This window comes from Trichoderma aggressivum (genome assembly GCF_033847375.1).
Source record: "Trichoderma aggressivum f. europaeum strain CBS 100526 chromosome Unknown scaffold_004, whole genome shotgun sequence".
In the NCBI taxonomy this organism is placed as follows: domain Eukaryota; kingdom Fungi; phylum Ascomycota; class Sordariomycetes; order Hypocreales; family Hypocreaceae; genus Trichoderma; species Trichoderma aggressivum.
This window is the reverse complement of record NW_026946370.1, coordinates 485,653-502,030: the sequence shown is the minus strand read 5'-3', so window position 1 is coordinate 502,030 and position 16,378 is coordinate 485,653. Positions and strand designations below refer to the sequence as shown.

Here is a 16,378-nt window from a genome sequence, read left to right as displayed (position 1 = left end):
ATGGTTGAGGAGAAGTATTGATTCGGTTAGAACAGTGTCAGCAGTGCGAAGCTATTTCAGTTCATGTTGGATGCATCCAACGACTGGGGGTTCAGCAGGAATTTGGAATCTCCGGAGCTTTAATAACTAGACCAACTTTCTGTCAGCGTTACAAATCTTGGCCAGTGACATTCTTATCAACGGCGAGAGACAAAGAAACACTTTCACAGCAACACGTCTTTGAAAAGCAAGTACCATGAACCAATCAGAAAATATTAATATTAATTCTTCAGCATCGAATTCATCCTCCCATTTCACTTCATCCTCATCAAACATGGAAAAGAAGTAACTGTAGGAATTTTTTTTACCAATTCTATGCTCTTCCTGAACTCATAACGGAGCCTGTAACCGCATTTCTCATCAACAATATTCCCAGTAGCCTGTCATGAGACGTACCGCCTCTTCTACCCAGGCCTAGGGAACGCAAAAAGAAAAATTGGGGATTAATACATGATAAGCAAGAGTAAAACACGAAATCCTCCGCCCCTCCTCCAACGCCTTGCTGAATGCCATCGCAAAAAGGTTGAGGTTTCCCCCATTCGTCTCACCCGATTTCAGCTTTACGTCGGATAAGTCTGGAAAGAAGTAGAAGTAGAAATCGAGAGAAAAGAAAGTATGAAAACAAGAATAAAAAGACCATCCATGTTGGACTTAAAGATATGGCATCCACAATGCATCGCACTGCGCCAAGTTCATGGGGTTTACGGCCTTGGCGATAGCGTCAATGACTGTTTGGTTCGCAGGCAAGTTGCCCGACGGGTTGTGGGCGAGGCTGATGGCACGCTTCACGATCGAGTCGCTGTTGAGCTGCACCGAGTCGCGGAGCTGGTTTTCGCTAATTCCGCTGCGGTGGCTATTCATCAGCCAGAACATCATCTCGTCCCTCACAAACAGTGTCAGTGCGTGCTCAAGCTCGTGCTCCGGTTCCGTCAAGCACCGTGCAATGGCCATGACTGAGCACGCAAATATTCCCTCCATGGCCAGAGGTCCCATGAGAGTCTGTAGGTTTGGCGTCAACCGGAAGGGCACTGGCTCTGGGTTGTGGAAGAACGGCTTAGAGGCGCTCATAAACGACATGAGCTCAGAGCCCCAGATGTTGCCCGACCCTCGAGCAATGTTCATCTTGGCCGGGTATCGGTTATGCATGTACAAGATGTAAGTCATAAACGTCAATGCCGACAGCTGGTATGAGAACTGTCTTCGGAACAGCCAGAATTCGGCAAATTGTGGGAAGGCCTGTTGGAAATACTCCAGCGCCACCGTCGGCGGCACCCACTTCTCCTGGATGGCATTGAATACCTCCAGTCGCGCCGTGGGCGTTAGTTCGGGCTTGGTCTGTTCATTTCATGCGTTAGCCATCATCTCCGCCAGACACTCCTCTCCCTCTGCGGAATAGCTTACCTGTCCTCCCTTAGACTCGAGCACGCCTCGAAGCTTCTCCAGCGTGAACAAGACCGGCTCATCCTTCGACATACCCATACGTCTGCAGTGATCTTCGTAGACCCCATGCAACGTAATGTACGAGGTATCTTCTTGCACGATTCTTATGTGTGGTGCCAAGGGAACCATCAGCGGTAGGGTGAATTGCAAATCTCGTCGCCGGCTTTCCTTCTTGCGACTCAGAGTCTGGTTGAGATGTCTAAAGAGCTGCAGAATCTTTTCCTCTCTGCGACAGTGTCTAGCGGCCGGATGCTGCACAGCCCACGAGTGAACGCTGCCGTCGTGACCACGCATCTTGAGTCTGCGATAAGAGGCATTCACTGAGCGTATCAAATCGACGTTGGGCAGGAATCTTTCTATCCGAATAAAGTCCTGGTTCTTATCCTTGTGCTGAAGATACTGTCCAGGAATCTCAACATCGTCAAACTTTTGGTATCGGAACTCGCTCAGGTGGGGCGAGAAGGCTTCCAGAGGTGTGTGTACGATCCGACGATCCAGCTTCTCTTCAAATTTGGTCCTCCAGCGCCTCAGTTTGTGGATGTACTCATACATGGTCGGCTTAACCTCGACAAAGTCGGCCTCAAACGACTTTTTGATATGATTGGGCAAGATCGTCTCGGCAAACCGCGTAATGTTCGTCTCCGTGGCAGAGGGAAGCTTGACGCTTTTGGCGAAAGATGCAGGAGTTCTGCTCACATACGTCAAGGCATCATTAAGCAGCGCGACAATGAGGCGGTATGCATCTTCATCCGGAGGACACTTAAAGTGCTTTTGGATTTGATCAACCATGGTCTCCATGGACAACGCCAGTAATGGGAAAGCCGTCTTAAGCACTGACATGACTTCCTCAGTCAATTCCCACGGCGGTCTCTTCTGGTTTTGAGCTGCCGGCTGGGCCTGCGCTTGCCCACCTGGAGCGAGAGCTTGAGATTGCGATTGCTCTTGGCCTGCCGGTGCGGGTGCCGGCGTTGCTGATGCCGTGCCACCATTCGCCTCGCCATTCTCCGTCTTGATGTGAGCTGCATCGCCACCACTGGCAGTACCTGGGCGTGATGCTGCTCCCTCAGCCTTGGGCGCTTCTTGTTTTGTCTGTAACGGGGAAGCAGAGCTGGGTTTGCCGTTCGCTGTAGCGGATTGACTCCTTAGACGTGCCTTCTCCTTCGCTTCCTGAGTTTTCTTGATGGCCATCATATCTTCCCTGTTTGTCCTGAGTTGGAAGTAAAGAGCCTGGGGGTATGACTTTGCGATTCCAAGAAGGATCTGGTAGACACGCGGAGCCTCTTTGTAGCCCAGGCCTGTCAATAGCTGAGGAATGAACGAGATCCAGTACCATGTTGGAGTCTCGCCTTTGAAGTCGTCGAATCCAGCAGCAATAGAGCCCTTAGCGTCGTCCAAGCTAAGGAGCCACAGGATCCTGGAGAGGAGCTTTCGTGACTTGGCACTCTTGTAGCTGCTTGCGGCCTGTAGGTAAGAGGTCAGAGCCTGCCTGGCCGCGTTCACGTCCAAAGGATCCTCCTTGAACTTTCTATCGTTGAAGTATCCCCACTCTGCCCAAGCCTTGGCCGCTCCAATGTCGAAATACAGGGCGGTACCGTAAGCTGCGTCAGCCTCCTCTTTAAGCTCGAGTTTCTCGAGGAACATGCCCTTCAAGGTGTAGAACTCGGCTTTCTGCTGAGGATTGAAATAGTTCAAGTTTGTATTGTTGATGACTTCCAAACCGCTGTTCAGTTCCTCCGGGTTTTCGTAATGGCATCGGGCTTGCTCGCGAAGTTTCAAGAATGCCTCCTGAATTTCTATGTTTGGAAGTGTGTAGATGCGACTGAGTTGGTTGATGCAGACTTCCGGTAGGCTATGCTTGCGCGCGACATGAGCGAAGCGGTTGATGATCCAAGCTGTCTCGTGGAAGCCACGGTAGGCGAAGGAAGCCCCTCCTGCATTTTGCTGGCCTTGCTGTGGGAGCAGCTGGAGGTATGTCTGGTTGATGAGGTTGAAAATGTGTTGTCTCCAAGTTACCAAGTCTTGCCAAGCCGTGATGTCATCCCAAATATTGGGGAGGCGATCACGCCAGGCGCCGAGCAGTAGCTTGAGCTCTCCAGATTTAACATCGAGGTTAGATGCATTGGTGTTGGCTAAGCTCTGACAAATGACACTAGCATCGTGCAGCTCTACCAATTGTTGGAAATTCTGGAGCAGAGGAATGTGAGCGTTGGTCAATCGAACTGGAAGCTGGTGCCATTTCCTTATAGACAACTGTATGGCTTCATCGCACACGCGCGCAAAGTCGGTTGCCGCCTCTTGCTGGTTGTGAAACTTTAGTAGAGACATGAACGCCTGGAAAAAGGCTCGTCGCGGCGTAGGGGCGTCCATAACTCCTTTGATGATGTTGTCCAGAGCCTCGCGGTGCTGCTCGTCCTGCCACATTTCCGTGTTGCGCCATGCGCATTCCAGAAGTAAGTCTTGGAAATTCTCGTGCTTGGCAAAATCTTGAAGGATCTCCCATTGCTGCAGCTTTTGGGCACAAAGGACCCAGTGATCCTCCCAGATCATGTATTCGGCTTGAGAGAACGGAATCACGCCAGTTCTGGCTTTGATCTGTGCTGTCTCGTACAGTTTCTGAGCTTTGTCCCACATTCCATTCTGTTCGTACGAAAGACCAGCGTTGGTCTCTACAAACTGAGAACGACGACGCCAAGTCCCGTAGAAAAGGTCGTCCTCCTGCAAAGCTGCGTAGAGATCCACAAGTGCATCGAGATTGCTCTCGCGGACAGTAGCCGAATCGGGTCCCGGATTAATCGATGCATTCTCGAGCTGTACGAGGGCTGTATACCAAGCATCGTACGTCTTCGCCTCAAACTTCAAGACATGCGGAGGAAGTCGACACTCTGGCCAAGTCTTTGCGGCCCCCTCTATCAAGGACTGAACAACATTGGGACGCTTCTCTATTTGACGGCTGTGGTAGTCTTTTGTCAGAAGCGCAACCATACCGCGCTGAAGCTCTGGCCTCTCATCTCGCAAAGTGGCGGACCAGTACATTGGGAATGCGACCACCCAGAGTTGATGAGCCAGCTGGTTATCAATATGCTGTAGTTGCGTCAACGGCTCGATAATGTCCCGGACTTTTACATCTCCCAGCTCGGCCATGAATCGTCGATGGCTAGCCATGAGAGTCTCGAATTTCTCATCAACCATGTTGGTTGGCTCTCTCGTATCCTTGTCTTTGGGGTAGACTGCAGCCAGCTGAGATGGGGCGATGACTTTGAAATCATCAGGGTGAAGCTGTATGTTGGTGTTCAATTCCACTGCTCCCAGCAAAAGGTGGTTGGCCTGGGCAAGCCAGTAAGAATCCGCAAGAGTATCCCAATTTTGCGACGTCAACACGTATGAGAGGCGGATGCTAGCTGTCTTGGACAAGCTCTTGTCGAAAATCGCCATGAAACGATTCCGCATTTCCGCGTCAACCGCTCTAGTACCAATGAGAAAGGCGTGCTCCATCCGTACTGTCAACTCCGTTCGGGTAATCTTGGGATCTTCGTAGATGCGAATCACCAACTCCAAGAACTTGGAGAGCATTGTGGGATCCTGCCTGTGCTCAAAGGACAGCATTTTATGAAGGACCGCCGTTTTTTCTTTGAGTGTCGGCCAGGTACCTTCAGATCTAAACACCCACCCTTCTACCATGCCCAAAATTTCCGTGCATAGCTCAATGTGCATGGATTTTTCAACGAGCGTCGCCAAAACGCTTAGGAATGGTCGTCGATTGTCGCCTAGAGTCTCCATCCTCAAGGCCACGACTTGGATCTCTTTGATCATCAGTTTGGTTTGCATCTCAAGCTCGTACGCGGAGAGCTCTCCAGTAGTGCCGTTGGCTTCTTGGGTCCGCTGGACCCCAGTTGCCTGATTCGCCAGAGCACTGTAGTGTTGTACATGTTCTCGTGCATGCTTACTCTGCATAGCTTTCATAAGCGAAGGGATATGCTGATCAATGATGGCAGGCTTGCGATTGCCTAGCGACCACAAGATGTTGACACCCGAAACGTAGAGATTGCTGTTCATCTGTTCTGTTGCTACCTGTGAGAGATAGGCAACAATCTCAGATGTTTGTACTTCGGATTCGCCCTCAGCATCCGCGTCCTCCATAGGCGTATCTTCAGGCACCGCATCCAAAATTCGCCGAACGATGGACTTTAGCTCTCGCCCATCATCATACTCCTTGTCCGAGAGGTGCAGGCAATCTTGAACTTCTGGATTTTCCGACTTGAGACACTTCTCCAAGACCTTTTGAATTGGGGCGATGCTCCTTTGTATCCACTCGTCTGACTTGAAATTTAGAAGAATGCGGACCACTTGCAGCGTGTTGATGATGTTGGTGAGGAACTTTTCGTCGTATTTTTCCTTATCAGTTGGATCGGCGTTAAGAGCTGCCTGTGTCCTATCGTGAGCAAGGATAACATCGGTGACGTTGGGAAACAGGTCGAGGTCAAGGTCCCCCCAGCATTGGGGCTGTACGAGGTTGTAAAGGAGCGCCATGGCTTTCTTGCAAAGCTCCGTCATATTGGGCCCGGCTTGCGGAAGAGCACCAGCTGGGGATCCGCGGGGCTTAGCCGACGGCAGTTGATACCTTTCGTTAAGCTGCGCAATGAACTCAACCAAATATTTAACCATCTTAAGGCGAAACAGCGGTGGGATTTGATACTCTGGTCGATCCGCTGTTTGCCTGGTTGCTGAAGGGGATGTCATTGCTTGATCGCTGTCCAGCTTTCGTTTCCTCGAAACCGGCGACTCAGATAGCGATCTCGTCGTCAGAAGAGGTGATGTTTTGCCCTCGATCCGCCATTGTTCCCAGGTCCAAATCAGCCACATCATGTTCAGGGCGAGCTTTTTACTCTCGTGAGAGGGGTTTGGCGGTGCAGCAACCTTTCTCAAGGACGTGATGATGAGGACAGCGTATTTATCTCGAGCATCGTAGAAGAGCTCAGGATGCCGCACAAGGAAGTGGAAGATGCTTGTCATCTGCTGCATGTTTTGGCCTTCATCAGCCAATATGCGACGCGGTGCCACGGCCCATGGTGTGCTCCTATCATTTGGACCCGTGCCACAGCGCTTAGGCAAAACCGGAGCAATAAGCTCCAAGGCCTGCGTCACCAGTGCTCGGCCTTCATTAGAATTAGTCTTGAGTAGCGACAAGTAAACCTGGCTGACGATCTTCGGAGGCGTTTCGTAATGGGCAATGAAATAGCCTATCACAACGTACGCTGCATGCTTATTGATAATATCGTCTAGGCGTATGAATGTCCACCCAAATTTGATAATGTCTTTGCGTGCTTCTTGGAGTGTCGCGTGGTAATATTTGACAAGCATTGCGGACAGCTGGAGCACCTCAAACCTAATGTGGTCGATTCCTGGCTGGGCCAAATCATCTGGGGTCATCTCGGGATGTACTTTCCAGATCTTAGTGCTCACGGCATCGATGATGGTTCGATCCATCAGCCTCTGAACCCTACTTTGTTCTGGTTGGTTCCAATGCCGCATGACATCCGTGGCAACAATCGGGTTGACGATGTAGTGGAGTAAGAAGTATTTTGTTTTGTTCGAGGCCGTCTTCCCTGAGTAGGTTTCGAGGCAGCGAAGGAACGTCGACTTCCAAAACTCCATGGAGTCGCTGCAGATAATCTTTTCATAAATGAAAGAGAATAAAGGCTGGGTCGAGCGGAGCTCTTCGGCGGCAACAGACTCAACCAGATTGAATAGAGCATCCAAGTCTCTCGGTGATCTCTCCAGAGACTTGACGAGAATATTCATCAGTTGTTCGGCGGCTTGGTAGCCCGGCAGTCGCACAAAGGCTGGAAGCGAATAGCCTCGAATGTTTGCTTCGAGGTCTCTCCCAATGGCTTTCAGCCAATTAAGGTGCTCCCTCTTATCCATCCAAGCACTAGAGGCTGGGAATTGGCCGATGGAGTGGAGAATGTGAATCGTGTTGACAATGGCAACGTACTTCTTTTCGTTGTTCTGCCCGACAATTTCGTTGCATTTTGCGATCAACCCTTCCAAATTTTCCACGGCAGTCTCTCTCAACGGCGTGCTATCTGGGTGCAGGAGGACTTGGGCTAGTAGTCGGCCATATTTTAGATCATCCAGCTTCCCAAGTAGATAAGCCCAAACCTCTTTGGGATACCGATTCAAGTATAGGAACATTGGCAGCCGGAATGGACTCTGATGAGTCCGTCGAAGCCGCTCCTCAAGCCCGAGGAAGCAGTCAATTAAGCGGTCTTTGAACGCTTCTGCTGGAGCTGGTAGAAGGTGGAAGATGTTGAGAATAGCGGTGATAACCTTCATCTGAGGATGCTGCTCAAAAAATGTGAATGAAATTTGCTGCCACGCATTAGGCTCAACAATAGACTCTATCTGATCGAGCAAGCGAGCGCCAATCTCGACCTTGAAGTAGCTTGTCAGAAGCTTCAATAGCCTTGACAGGTTATCCAGCCCATGCGTATTGAGCCTTTTTGGATCCGATAGACTCTGCAGCACAGGACGCAGACCGCTCTGGAGCAAATCCTTGGGGAGGCGTCTGTCAACGGCCAAGACCGACTTCAAGGCATCGTTTGCCGCCGCGATCGTTGGCTTTGATTCAGAATAGAGGCATTTAAAGAAGACCGAAAGAATCTTACCCTTGGTCGGGTTGTTGGCAAATTCCTCAAACGTCATCGCAGTGCTGAGAAGTTTGATACAGGAAACTCGCAAGTTCACAATATGCTCATGCGTCCTGAACTCTGCAGGTTTGTTCGCCAAGGACTCGTCGTTTGCGTCAGCTAATGCGAGCGACTCCATAAGCAGACGGTTGAGATTCTCGTCAAAAGTGACCCAGTCATTTTTCAGTCCCATATGATATGTCATGGCATTGATGTATCCAATCTGTATCGGGAAAGGTAGGGCACGAAGAGGTTTGGCGTAGATGGGCTGAAGAAATCTTTCTTTGTAGGGCTCGACGAGCTGCCATACCTCACAGCCAGCAGCTTTCGCGATAAGATCCAGTGAGTTTTTGGCTGTCTCGCGGACAAACTTGTTCATGTGAGAAAGTTCATTGTTGAACTGCATACAGATTTGGGCGAGGCGGGGTTGCTTGGCCTGCGGTTGGCCAGGCTGCTGCTGGATTGGCAGGGCATCTTCCTTCTTGATGTTCTTAGTGATGCGCCTGAGCAATACTTCCAGACTTGTCTGTGCAAGGCATCTCGTCTTTTCCGGGAGGTCCAGCGGCATATCTTTGATGACGTACATCAGAGCGCGAATGAATTCGGTCTGCTTAGACGTCACCCAAGCATCGCCCAAGTCAAGTTCTGTGAGCAGGAAATTAATGCCAAGGCTTCCTCCCGTCTTTGTGAACCATTCTTCCTCGTAGCAGCTGTGGCAAAAGGTATTGCTCAGGTGGTTAAAGAGATGGAGACGGCCGACATTGCTCTCGGAGCCAAGAATGAGAGCCGTGCATTTGTAAAGTTCCCGGATCGCTTGCTGTGCCGCCTCACGGACGTCTGGGTGGTCTGATGCCAAGGATTCGACAATTGCATCCGACAAGACACGGGTGTCAATAGTTAGCGGACCTTCGCCGGCTTTCGGGTCAAAGGGGTTATAGTTTCGCTTCAGGTCGATCAAAGATCTACCCACTTCAATGAGAACGAAATGCCGGCACACATCAAGGAGAAAGGCGCCGGATTCCTGCTTGACATCTGGTATTGACTGCGAAAACATGACCGCCTTGAGCAGCTTCTTGGTGATTTTGTCCTGCTCATCTTTCTTGGGGATGGATCTTTCACGGCTCGACACTTCAAATGGAGCGAAGTTGATATCCATCTTGCGATTCAAAAAATCTTGCGCCTGGAGTCTAACAATGCGGGGGAAATCTTCGGGAAGTTGGTCGAACCCCATACGCAGCTTCAACTGAGACTTGATAAAATGGATGGCCTGTTTCTTGTAGTACTCGTCATACTGTCGATTCTGAGCATTAGCCTTATTGTGCCGAGGAATCTCCATGAGCTTTTGTATTGCAAGATCGATGCCCAGGTCAGCTGGAAAGGCTCTGTCCTTCTTGGAACCAATGAGTCGCAAGTCAAAGCTTGAGGCATCGTCGGCATAGTTGGTATATGTGAGAGGAACAGCACCCGTCATGAATTTGCGATTTCGACCCCCGAGTTTTCCCAGGATGCGCATGGTGGTATGCGCATGAAAGTGGCTGTAGGGGTGTGGTTTTAGATGATCAAACAGGGCAGTCATGAGCTCGTCAATGACAGGTGCCATGATGGGGTCGAGATAATCTGCCGTAAGATTATCGACACAGAGCTCCAACGTTCGGAGACCCTGACCAACAAGGTCCGTGCCTGCCCGGAGAGCAACTACCAGTGGGCGCATAAGGAAACTCAGATGAGGCAGCAGGTGGCTAAGCCGCGCCGGGACGGTAAGGCATAGCTCAACGTAGAGATCTCTCTCGGACGGTTTGCGTGCAGCCATCAGCAGATTGTTGAGGACATCCAGCAGCATCTCTAGCAAGGGCAATATCTGCTTATAGAGTTGCTCGAACTTGCCACCACCAATGCTCCTGAAAAGGGACCGCAGCAGAAGGAAGTAGTTCATAGGCTCCTCCGCCTTGGTTGACAGCTCTATCGACTTTGTGACAATGCTGACCACATGAGGCAACAAAACTTGTTCGTTCTGTGTGGCGAACAAGGTCACCGCCATAAAGGCGAGTTTGAAGAGCCGCAGCAAAATGGATGATTTCTTAACGTCGGCAGAGCCAACCTCGTCAATTCTTTCCATGAGAAACTGCAAGAGCATACCGCAAAAACTGGGAGAGGTTGCCTCACTCGCAAGGAAAAACTGAGGTATGTGGAGCAGAGCCGTGTGCTCGAAAATCATGTCATAAAGATGCGGGATCTCCTGCTGGAAGACTTCATGGAAAGTGGCTGGGTCGATGCAGTGAAAGACGGTGGCGAATGTCTCCAAGAGGTCTTTTTCTTCTTTACTGCTAGAGACCATGTAGAAATTCGCCATGTATTCAACCGGTGATACGTATTGGTTCTCAGTAGCCGGCTTCTCAATTTCATAGTATCTGAACACATAGGCGCCCTCTCGGAACAACTTGATAATCACATTTACCTCTTCCGCCGTGAAACCGTAGGCGACCTCTTGCCAATGCGGTGGCGCATTGGCAGGGTCAATCGGCGTGCCGGTGTTACACGTTCTGAGCTGGTAGAATGTGTTCTTGAGTCCATTCATGAGATTTCTGAAGAGGAACTTGTTATCTCCGACAGGGTCGGCTCCTCGATCTCGGGGATTGGAGATTTTGATGGGTACTGCTGAGAAGATGTCGGTTTCGTCCCAATCCGGCGGGTGCTCCTTATCAGCAAGATATGATTCAGGCGCACCAGCTTCGGCCTGCTGGTGGTACAGCTTCGAGAGCTTGACGGCATTCGGGTACTGTCGATTCATGGCGGCAAATTTGTCTCCAATTGCGTTGAGGATCATCATCAAGTAATGTCTTGCGTCGACTTTGTTGGGGAGCTTGGCAATGCATTCGGCCATGTTCAGAAGAAGTTTCGCACTCATGGTCTGAAAAGAAGTTCCGGGGAAGTTGTCTTGAAGATTTCGGGTATATACTTCCACCGTCTTGCGAATCTGTTCTGGAGTTAAGGAGTCGCGCACATGGTGAATGAGATCCGCCAGCATACTATACGCAAGGGGTCTCATCGTTTCGTACACAGTCAAGCCGTCTCCGGTCAACGTACGCTCGTCCAAGAGTTCGTCGATTTTGGGGAGAAAGATCTTTCGAAAATTGTAGTTGATGATATGTCTAATTGCAATCAAGAGCTCCTTTCGCGTTCCAGATTTCTCCCGGGGGCAATCTTTGAGTAGCCGAATGACGATGTCGGGTAGTAGGTGTAGAAAGTCTTTCAACTGAGAGGCGTACTGGCGGAGGAGATAGGCCAGAAAGCTCATGGTCTTGATCTGGGCTGTGATGAAATCGCCAAAAGCTGCCCGGTTTTTGATGCCCGAGCTCACACCTGTATGAATATCGCCTCTGGCAGCCGCGTCATCGTGTGCTTGCTTCTGGGCGCTTGCCTGAAGAGACAAGAAGCCCTTAATCAAGGGCACAAATCTGGGCACATTCTGGGTAACTGTGTTCCTGTAGACTTGGAAAATCGACACGACGATGATTGGGCATTCCGAAAGAACTTTGAAAGACTGCATCCCTTTGAGAAGTGGTCGATTTTGCTGCTGGGGATCCGCGCCAAGCTCCGTTACTGAGGCTACGGGAGAGCCCGGTCGAGGAGACTGAAAGTTGGCTTGCGTACTTCCTGGTGTTGACGGTGCACCAGGCTGTGGATTCGGGGCGAGAGATGCATTGTCTAGCTGCTCCATGACAACCTTTTCCATCTGATCGAAGAGCTCCTGGATCAATGTCAGGAATGGCTGGACTTTGCCCTGCAAAACCTGGTGTTGATGGCGCATAATGTCGGAAGTAATTTTGACGCATAATGATGCGTTGTCTTCGTTGTCGGTTCGGACTAGTTGCATGAGCAGATCGACAATCTCTTCGGCGTAAGGCTTGAACGGCTCGGTGGGCGCCATGTTGGTTGGCAGTCGGTGTAGTACCTCGAGGATGCAGTTGCGGAGTTTCTACCATCGACCGTTAGCAAAAGCCAACCCAATACATCACACAGAGCTCTCACCTGCTCCGGGGAGTTGCTTTGAAAGATGCATGGTCCACGCAGGATGTTTATGAAGATGGGCATTAAACGTTTCAAAAAGGGTTCGTAGATCGGGCCATTGGTGTAGGCGTCTAGGCTGTCGCGCAAGGTGGTCGCGGCTTCCACCTTGAGTCGGGTATCTGTAGATCAACAAGAGGTTAGAGTTTGGACATGATGGTGGAGGCATGCGATAAGATAGAGGGGTAGGCAGCATAGACAGGCGGGACAAGGTGGCCATGATCGTACCTATATCAGCGGTGCTAAGTCGCTTCACGACATCGTCAATAGTAGTTCCCGACATGGCTGCATTATTGGCGTCCGCGAGACGCAGCTCTGCCTTCCATCCGCGGAAGGTGTGGCGAGGCGATGCGCAAAACGATTAATCGCAGCAAGGCTGAGGATCAGAGACGAGGCCTCGCAGCAAGGCTGAGGACGAGAAACGAGGACGCGCCGCGGTGGGTTCACGATAGTGCGGCAGGGCGCTGTAAATCGGCGGGAAATGGGAATAAAAAGGGAGAATTCGGCAGATACGGGCGGATAGAATCTCGGAAGCGTCTGGGTATAATAAAAGACTCGGTTGGGGGTGATGGAGGATATAAAATTCCAAGACTCGGGCTGCAGCCTTAAGGTTTGGTTCACGAAGGAAGCTTTAACGTGACGCCTATGAAATTTCCAGAGTCGAGCAGAACTGGGCACCGCAGTCGCCAAAACCAATTGAGCTAGGCGCTGCGTAAACAATGTTCCGTGGCGCTAGCTACAGTACGCCCCTGCCGCTATGGCGTATGCGTATAACCTTATCTTATCGATAGGGATCTTATCCCGATCTTGGAGCCCCACGTCAGATGCTCTGCCTCTAGTAAGAAAGTCTGATAACCAGCTATATAAGTTGCTCACTGCTGTATCCCGCGTCTTTCATGTTAGATTGAACTATTGGTCTACATATTCTCTTATATTCATCATCTTCCTGCGTCGTCTCCAGTTCCGGTTTTGTATTGCTATTGCTTCTTTTTCCATCCCTTTTTCTCCTTTGTGCCGTATTGTCAACAAAAGAGAACAAGATCCCACAACCCCACTGCCAGAACTATCCAAACGGCGGGGAAGCTTCGTAATTCTGCCGAGGAGGTAACAAAGACAATTGGAAAATTACTATAAAACGAGACGGAAGCAAAGCACGTTGCTGGTATCCCTTTCTTCATACTCCAAACCGATATTGTTCCCCGCCCCCAAAAGTTCTACCCGTTACCCGAAGGCTTGTTTCCAATCCTCGCTTTCAGGATCTCAGCTTAACCTAGACCGCTCAACTTTTGACAGTGGCCATAAACACCACGGATTGATACCTTCGATACAAGATGAGTGGCGAAAATAAGGCATTCTTCTACGGTGAATACAGCTTTTTGTTTTGGAAAGTTTTTAGACTAACGTAATGTTCAAATTGTAGGGACTCTGGTAAGAAGATCCTCTGCTAGTACGCTACAAGAGATAGGAGATAAACTCACATATCATTACAGATGGCCCCAGAGGTCTTTTTCAGCGTTTGCTATGGTGAAAAAGAGCCGCCTCAGGCAATCCAAGACCTCCACACATTCACTCCAGCCATCCTAGATGGTTACTGCCGTCACAGAGTCCAATATGCAGACTATCCAGCCATTGTTGCCGAGGAAGGCCACTGCGTGCGAGGCATGTATGCGACAGGATTAACGGAGGCCAATCTGCAAAAACTGGACATGTTTGAGGGAAACGAGTATAAGCGGATCAACACCAAGGTGAAGCTGCTGAAGCTGGAGGGCGAAAAGGAAGTTGAGGGAGACTTGAAGGAGGCGTCCGTTTACGTCTTTCTCAACGCCGATGATCTTGAGAAACGCGAATGGGACTTTGAAGAGTTCCGCCAACAGAAAATGCAGATGTGGACGCGAGGTGACTGGGCATTTACAGATGGTAAGGCCTAAAGCTGCCGCTTGCGTGCATTGCAGACTCGCTGACTTGATTGTCCCAGGTGACCAGCCGGCCCAGGTTGAGGGCGCTTAAACGTCGATGCCTGCCTGCATGCGTGCTGAGCCAGTGCATGCACACGCATGAGAGACCCATTACTATAGGTACATTTCCAGTGACAAGGTACCTAGGTAGGTAGAGAGACGTGGGATAGGCGCCTTAGAAGAGGCAATATACACTCATCACATAGACACTTGACTTATCCTCTGGCCGACGCAAGCGCCCTCGATATGTAATGTCGTGTCCGAAATGACGGTGTAGTTATCAGCAAACCCAGCATGGTGTTATGACGCGTGTATTTCTATTTTCGGTGAAGGCTCTTTGAACGCATACTCGTAGATCAAGCATGCTGGGGCCAACCTTTCATCCTTGTCATGAGCTGTTGGGAAGTTGACAGAGCCAACAGCAACTCTCTTCTTCAGCGACTCGACGACCAACAACGCAGCGTCTCCACACTCAACGACATGCTCACATCAAGTGTAAATATCTTGACAAATTTTACGGTTGCAAATTGGTGAAATCATTTATATATATGCTCATTACCGCGTAATAAGATGGGACAAGGATGGCTTAGAGCTGTATGGCCCTCTCGGCAAGGCAATTTGCGAGAAACAACCACTATCGACGAAACGAGAAGGTAGAAACAGCCACGAAATGTTAGGAGAATTTCGGACATGATTCCGAGGTAGCTCGCCTGTCATAGTCCTTGTAAGACGGGACAATTGAAGCTTAAAATTAATTAAACAAGATTGCGAAGGAAAATGTCGATACTAGTGTGGCGTCGGAGCAACGACCCTGCTGCGATGGAGTTGGCTGAGCTGAACCAACAATGTCCGAGTGCAAATGTGATGAAGTTACTAGCCGTGTTCAGACGATTCAGCCGATAGCCTCATAGTCGGGATAAAAGAGGAGCATTTTCTGTGACGTTATGACGATGAACCCATAAACAAGTCAGAAAGGATCAGATTTTTCAAATTTTTCAAGCCGCAGGGTGATGCCAAGGATTGGATTGTCTGGCATAGACAGAGATTCATGCAGCTGTCCCGCAGATCTGGGCCTCTCACGGGACTAAACTGAGCTGTTAATTTTCCTTCATTACAAGCCGTCTTGGCTGTCGTGCTAGAATGATCTTTTGTTTCCGAGTGGATAGGTCAGAGCTGAAGTCAAGTTGAAGAAATTATCATGCTACACGGTCCTTGGCACTTTCGCCGGTGTAGCCAGTGTACATGTAACCAGGAGGATGGATCGAGAGCCACTCGGATATTCTCCCGATGGCTATGGCTTCATACCATCGTACCATCTTACTCGTACATGGCATCTGTGTAGCCAAGGCCGGTATGAGCCGAAGAGGATTTGCTGGAAGCGCCAGGTTTCATGGAAATGCACAATGACCAATAGACATGTGAAATTCTATACGAGCCTGGTCTGTTGCGGCTCTTACACCAGCTTCATAGATGGTACTCGTGCCGGGTATCTCCTGGTCTCTAGAAACAGCCACTGGGCGGCTATTGAAGGTGCATGAGCCTATAGCCGCGAATCAAACAGCGATACGGTCAGCTATGGGTTGTTTTTACAGGCGTTGAGTCGAAAAGCTGGAGCTGTAGCCGCGAGTTGGGCTGAGCTGCATGTATGAGACATGGAGTACGTACCCCCCAATAAGGCGGTCAGCGACCCGACCATGGGCAATACTCGTACATGCACCTCTTCACCTGCACCTCTGACTGGTCTGCATCTTTTCACCATCGTCAAGCCTCAGCGTCTACCGTCCAAACAAAACAACTCCGGGCATCTCAGCTGCCTCCGACTAGCCCTGCTGATCGGCCATGACCGCGTCTTTGCCGCCCGGCGACGCAGAGCCGATTGTCTCAGTCCTTCGCCATCACAAATCACACCTCGAAGCCGGAGATGCCACCTCTATCCACTAGCCAGGCTGCCTGCCTCGAGCTTCGCGAGAATGGGGTGGATGCACATGCCCAAGCCGAAAAGAAGATGCTGAGCATGAAACCAGCCTGTGTTTCACCACAAGTCGATTCAACCCCACGGCAGCAGAGGCTAGTTCTGCAAAAGTAACCCTACTGAGGGATTAGACACCCTTGCCCCGGCCCCTGCATACCGAGGGGCCAGGGGTCAGAGAAGCAGACTTTTTGCCATGGAAGAAGCACGGCGTCGCATTGAGA

The 16,378-nt window shown here is 50.4% G+C and overlaps 2 protein-coding genes across 2 annotated transcripts; one reads left to right on the top strand and one right to left on the bottom strand.

Annotated features, from left to right (window-relative positions):
• Window positions 1-690: 690 nt before the first annotated feature.
• Window positions 691-12,513, bottom strand: Triagg1_1729 (uncharacterized protein; the record flags this gene model as incomplete). The annotated part of the gene is made up of 4 exons (XM_062895831.1): window positions 691-1,374; window positions 1,441-12,141; window positions 12,195-12,352; window positions 12,459-12,513. The coding sequence occupies 4 exons, from the start codon at window positions 12,511-12,513 to the stop codon at window positions 691-693; spliced, it is 11,598 nt and encodes a 3,865-aa protein (XP_062759268.1).
• A 1,048-nt stretch (window positions 12,514-13,561) lies between these two features.
• Triagg1_1728 (uncharacterized protein) lies at window positions 13,562-14,237 on the top strand (the record flags this gene model as incomplete). Its single annotated transcript, XM_062895830.1, has 4 exons — window positions 13,562-13,592; window positions 13,651-13,658; window positions 13,721-14,147; window positions 14,206-14,237. 4 exons carry the CDS (start codon window positions 13,562-13,564, stop codon window positions 14,235-14,237), a joined length of 498 nt encoding a protein of 165 aa, XP_062759267.1.
• Window positions 14,238-16,378: the final 2,141 nt, after the last annotated feature.